The following is an 8,024-nucleotide window of genomic DNA, read 5'->3' on the forward strand; positions in this document are numbered from 1 at the left end:
AGCCAATGACATTGTGTCTTCAATCATATTATTAAAAGAAAAAATCTTTGAGAAAATGTTTTTGTAACAAACTTCTAAAAAAATTTTAAATCATAAAATTTTTAAAGGAGTGCTTAAAAAAAAGTTGTTAAAATTTTAAATAATAAAAAATGTTTTAAAAACATTTAGAAGTCATAGTATTGTAATTTTTTTTTTTTTTTAAGGAACTTTATCTGCTGCTACTTTAATTCAACACTATTTTAATTTATTTCTTATGTAGAACATGACTTTATACTCCTCAAAGGCAAATCTAGAGCGAAGCTCTTAATATGAAGGTGTAGTGTTTTTGCATTACTAAAATAATTTTATCTCTTTAAAAGCTAGTTCTTTAAATATTTGTAAAATATTTGTAAATATTTAAACTGTTTTTTATTTAAAGTAGAGTCTTCTAAATGAGATAAGATTTCTCCTAAACTACAGGTGTCTTGAAAAAAAACTAATGTTGTTCAAAAAATATTTTTGTAACCATAGTTATTTGGAGAACAAGTTTTAATTTCTACTTTTGATTTCCCTTTTTTTGTCTTTTTCTTCCAAACAGAAGAAATAAAAATAATTGTAAGTTTTCATAATTGAAAAATAAAAGTGACTTAAACTATCTTTAAACCATTCTTCGTTTACTGCTTTATTAGTCACAAATAAATTCCCACCCCCTTTGACTTTTAGACAATTAAAAACTACAAATAAAAATCAACTATATATTCATAAATCTATTTACCTAAATAAACAGTTGAATGTATAAATGCACATATACTAAAACAACTGTCATTTACATCCAACCTTTTACAGCGTTGTTGCTTTTTAAAAGGTTTTCATATGGCAAAGTTGAATATATTAAATACAAGTCAAGTTATTACTTTAACAAAAGTTACGAAAATAAAAAACTTATAAAAAAATAGTTAAAAATAAAACACAAATAACTAAGCTAATGGCAACAGATGGTATTTTTTTAAACATTTCGTAATCTGTTCATCGATATCGCTTTCAAATGTTGATGGATTACTATCGGCTGAATATCTTCGCACTAAAAATCCGTTACTGTCTATTAAGAACTTTTCAAAGTTCCAATATATATCTCTTGAGCGGATAGGACTCCATAAAGCATAATTTGAATCAGAAATTATTCCAGAGGGTGCTTCACAATGACTCTATAAAAATGTATACAAAATTATATATATATATATATATATATATATATATATATATATATATATATATATATATATATATATATATATATATATATATACATATAGATATATATATATATATATATATATATATATATATATATACATATATATATGTGTATATATATATATATATATATATATATATATATATATATATGTATACATATATATATATATGTATATATATATATATATATATATATATATATATATATATATATATATATATATATATATATATATATATATATATATATTATAGATAGTTTATAAAAATATAATAAAAAATTTTAAACTAGTCATAAAAACACGTCTATAAAAAAAACAAAAAAACAACCATATAAGAAAGAGCTCTTTTGATTTTTCAAAATTGACCTAATTGTCCCTATTGTTATAGCATACATATAAGAGTACATATGAATAAATATATATGCATAAATATATATATATATATATATATATATATATATATATATATATATATATATATATATATACATATATATATATATATATATATATATATATATATATATATATATATATATATATATATATATATATATATATATATATATATATATATATATATATATATATATATGTATAAACATTATTAAGTACTATAATTGTTAAAGTTTAGAATAGGACAGTTTAATATACAAACCAACTAAATTTACTCAAACATTAACTTCCCTAATTAATAACAGTGGGTGAGTATTACATGGCCAAATATCAAGAAAGTGATTCAATAGAAGTATAATATCTGATAGTGGGTTTTATTATTAACATCCTTCCTAAGATTTTTTCAATATTTGAAATATTTGAAACCTACTAATAGTAGCTTCTTAAAGTTTAGATTTAGATAGTTAGATTTATAAAATATTTTTGAAAATATTTCTTGAAAAGCACAGTTACATTATCATATTATCATTTTAAAGTATAGCAAAACAAAACCAATTAACACGTTCGTTATTAGAATGTGCATCAAACAGGCTGTTTAAAAAAAGTATCTGTATATTTAAACAGATTGGTACTTCAATTTTTATACATTTTTAATCAATTAAAAAAGTACTTAATTTTAAATTTGATGGAGAATTGAAAAATTATTCCAATTTGTACCTTTAATAAATTTCGATATTTTTTAGTCTCTAGTATCTACTACATACATTGAGAGGTGTGGTTGCCAACATTCACAATTTCAAGCCCAAGGTATTTGCAAATGGTAAGTAAAGTATTAAACAGCATGTGCTGTTACCTTGTGATTGGAAGCGTAAAACTTTGAATAAATTGGTTTTTTCTCTTTCAAGAGCAACACAAAAGCAAATTTACTTTAGTTTTTCCTAAAAGTAATATTTTCGTTTTATTTTTATGAGAGAAAAATTTTTTTTCTTGAAGGCACTTTTTATTTATTCAGAAAAAATTGATTTTTTAAAAGTGTTGAGAGCTACAGATTAATAGTAAACATTATAATCTCTGCAAACCTGCTTTATATAAAATTGACGCTAATATTGACGTATATCTAGAAGAAGATGCAGACGAGAATATTGAGAGCGCTAACGATGAATAAAATTCTGAATTGTGTATGATATATAACTTTATAGTTGTATAGCCTACTATGTAAATTTATGAATTAACTAGAAAATTAAAGTAAATAATATTAGACTTTGTGCTTCAAATTTTGTGGAGCATTTCTTTTTTTCAATCTAGGATGGGGGCACCAGAAACACTGATTGGTTTTTTATGCTTTAGATATGACGTTTTTAGGGATTTTGCCACTCCAAACTGTATTTTCATTTTTTAATAAAAAAAATGTTTTACAAAAATATTGCGGTGATTGGGGCTTGAGAACAAAAATATTTAAAGAGTAAGCCCCTCCACCTTGATGACTTCATAAAATACTTTTTTTACTATCCTTTACTGAAATTAAATTTATTAAAAGATGTTAAATTTCATCTAAATATTGTGTAAGAGTTCAAAAGACACAAGGGAATTGTAAACTTTACATTAAACAATTAAAAAATCTAATTGGACCCAATCCCTTTGTCCATGAGCTGGTTTAAACATAAAAATAAAAAATATAATCTGAAGTCTCTTGTTTATCTAAAGCTTAATTCCCACATAAATGCTACAATTATATTTTTATCTACCTATTTTAATAAAATATTCAACCGTCCATTGATAATTTCAACTTTATTAAAAAAAGTCATTTTAGAAGTAACATATTTGATCATTTTCTTTGACAGTTTTGTGGAGGATTTTTTATTTCATAATTTATATTTGATAAAAGATAAAAATAAAAAAAATCATTCTGCGCAGTGATAATTTATTAGACGGGCCATTTTAAAACATGCTTTAGAAAACTTTGCATTGATTTTTACAAACTACTTTTATAGGACAAAAATAAATTATAATTTTTTTTCAGATTTTGTTTCACAATGTAGCTATAAGATTTCTGTTCTACAACTTTTTTTTTTGCTGCAACGCTTTTATACAAATGATAATGGAATAATATACTTTTAATAATTTTTGGTAAACTTTCTGCTTTCTCTCTACTTATCAACAAATTTTAAAAAAATTTCGTATTCTGGAGATAACTATTTTTAGCCAATTTATGTTGTTCATTTTATTGTAAAACTTGTAATTTTATTGTAAGTATTTTATTTTATTGTAAGTACTTTATCTTTTATGTACTTGTAAATTTTATATCTGTAACTAGGGTTAAAAATTTCAGGGAAATTTTCAAAGGTTTTTTATTGCAATTAACTTAAATAAACTTAAATTATATAGTTTTATAAAATTCATTTCTTTGTTTCAAAAATATGCGTATTATCGTCGTAGTATTTGGGTATTCTTTAAATGTTTTAACAAAAAATATAAAATAATAAAGACCGATAGTTAAAAAATGCACATCTTTTAGTCAAATTTTTAATGTCAATTTAAAAATCGCGCAATTTTAAAAAAATCGACAAAACGCTCAAGTTGTTATATTTTACTTTTACTTACATTACTTTTGCGAAATAACAAAAAGTAGATGTTTTCTGAGTTAGTTTTTCTTTTGAGTTTGTGTATAACATATTTCTAGTTTTTACTTCTCTCAACTACGATGTACAATATTCACAAAATGCAAATAATAAAATCTTTTTTAGATTAATAAGTTCTATTGTGTATTATTTTTATAAAGTGTTTTAAGGAAAGAAAGATTTTTTTTTGTGTAAAGGTTACATACAAAAACGATTTTAGGGAGAAGGTGTGTGGGGGAAAGGGGTATTTTACCCTCACAAAGAAGGTGATTTTCAAATTATAGTCGGTTTTTTGACAAACTTAGTTGGCTAGTCGGGTATTTGACGCAATCCAGTCGAGTGAATTTTAGTTTTTAAGGACCTTATTTTATTCTAAAGAAACCAGTTGGTACTTTTTACGGATTAACCCCTCCCTCATTTTTTTTTTTATATATTGCTTTATAAAGTTTGAGCAGCCGTGGCGCAGTGGTAGCGCACTTGCATCAAAAACAAAAGATCCGTGGTTCAAACCCCACCTCTGCGCTAGTTTTGCGACATGGGTTAGGAAGGAGGCGGGAGCTTCCAATTAAATGCTCATCCGGTGCTCTGTGATAAGACCGTAAGGACTTCTTGGGGCACCAAAATAAAATAAAATAAAAAAAAAGTCAAAAATACCCTAGCTAGATTTTCTTTATTTTTTGCCTTTCATTAATCAATAACGTCTTTAAATCAAAAAAAAATTGTAAGATACTGTAAATATTGAATCAAATCTTTTTATATATAATTTTACAGTTTTCAGTAACTTGTAGGCCAGTTTAATAGATATTGAAAAAAGCCCTATCTCCTTTAGGGATGGGGTGCACATTATGCGAAGCCTTAAACAAAGCTTGCTACGGGAATGAACATCAATATACTTAGCGAGTAACAGGATAAAACAGTTTTAGAAAATTTGGAAAACAAACTATCATAGTTGCTACTCAAAGTTATAAAAACTCAACAAAATACCAAAAAAAGTGTTTTTCAAAGAGGGCTTTTTTTGGTAAAATGTTTATAATCTACTTCCCAATATTTTACTATAAAAATGTCCATAACAATTGCTTAAAAAAAAAAAAAAAATTTACCCGTTAATTACAAAATAACTTATCTTTTTTTTAAACTTTCCAAAATTTACGGAAAATTTCGGGAAATTTTCAACCCTTATTTAAGGGATTGCTGTGTTTAAAGCGTGATAAAGAACGGAAGAAAAAGTCTATAGAAGTCTAGAAAAGCTCTACATTTTAATAAAAGATTAAATCTAAGCACTTGTTTAATTATGTTGTATTAAAAGCAGATTAAGTCTATCAGGATATTAGTCAAACTCATCCAATCATTAGATGAGATTGACTAATTTCAATTAAACTCAACCAATCATTGGAAGAGTTTGATCCAATCACTAAATGAACATATAAGGGATTTTTTGAAGAATTGATTTGTCTAATTGAACAACTTTAAAAAAATTAAAGTTAATAGTAATGCCAGTAAGAAAGAAAAATGAACGTGCTGAATTCGAGAGCGTAAACAAAGCAACATACGTTTTAATGATTTTTAAGAATAAGAAAAAAGTTGGAAATATAGTTAACAAAAAGAAAATGACCTTAAAAGAAATAAAAAACCACAATAAAAATTGACAAAAATGAAATTATAACTTTATGTTCGTATTTATTTAATATCTTTACTTATATATAAAATTTTATTTATATATAGTCTAAAAGAAAATATTTTGTACCATAAGTTATTAATTTATGTAAACATCTTGTTCATCAAATTAATTTTAACTTTATTATTTACGTAAAAAACTTATACGCGTTTATTTCTAGCGGTTCTTAATAACGAGGTCTTCTACGAGCCATTCTTTTATTAATTCGTTTTTATTTATTTTATATTGCAAATTTTATATTTTTATGTTTTTTTTTAAACTCAAGACCAGAAAACAAAAACACTATTAATGTTAACAATAGTTTACCTTATTTATTTGATAATATTTTTGCTATTGTGAATTTTATATTTTATAACCAAATGCTGTTTTGAAATGTACAAAAAAACAAAATGATGTTTTAAAATAAACAAAAAAATATTTAAATAAAAAATTTACCTTAAGCCAAGTAAACAGAGCTACTTCATTAACCCCGTTAACATCGACCCTTTGAAATACATCCATCATAGGTATATAGTCATTTCCTGGACGCACATATCGCAGAGTTCGACGAAACTCGTCACTGGTTCCTGGTGCTTGGTGGTTAAACTAAATTCATAAACTTTAATTAGTAATTTTTAAAAATAAAATTATTTAGACTTTATTAAACTTTTAAACTTTAATTCATAAATTTAGTGGTTTTATCAAAAATCTTACAAATAATATATATTTTACTTCAAAACATCATTACCAATAAAGTTATGGTCATTAAGTTGGGGTTTAAAAACAAAACTAAAAATTTATTTGGATATTTCTGTCGTTTTTGACCAGATCTCCAACCAACATTTAGCGACACTTATAGCAACTTAGTACTTAGTGGCTTTAATATCAACTTTTTTAATAAACTGTTAATGCAAGTGTTTTGATTTTAGTTTGAGAAAACTTTGTAATTTTTTTTTATCAGATTGTTGCAGATTGTTATAACCTTTTTGTTATATTCTTTAACGATTACATCTTAAAAGTTTAGCAGTTAGAAATTAGCAGTTAGAATAAGAACAAAAAAAAATAAATGCTTATTTATGCAATAGCTTGTTAAAAAATTTGTAATAGGCTGTTGCATAATTAAGCTTGTCCTGTTTCTTTATTAAATTCATAACCTAGCATGATGTTACTTTAATATTTTAACAGTAATTTTCCATAAATCAGTTTATGAAGATTTAAATTTAGTTTTGTTGACGGTTCTTTAAGAATTACTGTTTTTTTCAAAATATGATCACAAAATATTATGTATTTTTGTATTTTTGTTGTTGTATTATATTAATGAGATTACCTGATTTGAAGGAAATGCAATAACATTAAGCGAACATCCATTACTTCTTGAATATTTTTTGATAAGTGCATTTAATTCAAGAAAATTTGATGTTGTTAAACCTCAAAAAGTGGCAACATTTACCACTAAAGAAACGTTTCCTTTGTACTGTTGAAAATCAATAACTTTGTTGCTCCAGTCAGCGTATTTAAATGCAAAAAAAGAACTGCTGGAGTTGGTTTTATCGCAGTTTTTAAATTCTAAAGTATTAATAGAAAACAAACTTTGTGTAAAAACGAATAAACTCAAAAGTGATTGTTGTACCATTTTGTTAGCGTTGCCATTAATTATATTTTAAAGAAAATCATATTTCTTTAAACGTTTTAAAAGGTAAACATTGACAGCGTTTTTTTATTTTAAAAAGATATTTTAGATATAAAGTAAATAAAGTGGAAGGAAATCGGTGAAATCAAACAAGTAAAGGGTATCAATCAAAGATAACAATCAAAGATATCAAGGAGGATATCAATAAAAGATATCAAAGGAAAATACAAAATTATGTAGATTCTAAATTGAAAAAATTAATATATTAATACAGTTCTATATTGGCTATAAGCGTACGTTTACCAAAAGAGTCCTACTGAGCATAAGATAAAGGATGTCTCTGGACTTGATTTTTAATGTTTAAATATATATTTTGTTGCTCATATAATAAAACAAATAAATCTCAAAGAAACATTTACGTTACATATAAAAACAGATAGGGGCTGAAAGATGGTACGGATGACTGGTGTCGCCACAATCTTTTCAAC

The 8,024-nt window shown here is 24.4% G+C and overlaps 1 protein-coding gene across 1 annotated transcript; it reads right to left on the reverse strand.

Moving 5' to 3' along the window:
* Positions 1-720: 720 nt before the first annotated feature.
* Positions 721-7,573, reverse strand: LOC101241207 (glutathione peroxidase). The gene is made up of 3 exons (XM_065800234.1): positions 7,234-7,573; positions 6,363-6,512; positions 721-1,184 (listed from the first exon to the last, which is right to left on the reverse strand). Exons 1-3 carry the CDS (start codon positions 7,537-7,539, stop codon positions 957-959), a joined length of 684 nt encoding a protein of 227 aa, XP_065656306.1. The 5' UTR covers positions 7,540-7,573; the 3' UTR covers positions 721-956.
* Between the last annotated feature and the right edge of the window lie 451 nt (positions 7,574-8,024).

The sequence above is a fragment of the Hydra vulgaris genome, chromosome 06 (genome assembly GCF_038396675.1).
Source record: "Hydra vulgaris chromosome 06, alternate assembly HydraT2T_AEP".
Taxonomy (NCBI): domain Eukaryota; kingdom Metazoa; phylum Cnidaria; class Hydrozoa; order Anthoathecata; family Hydridae; genus Hydra; species Hydra vulgaris.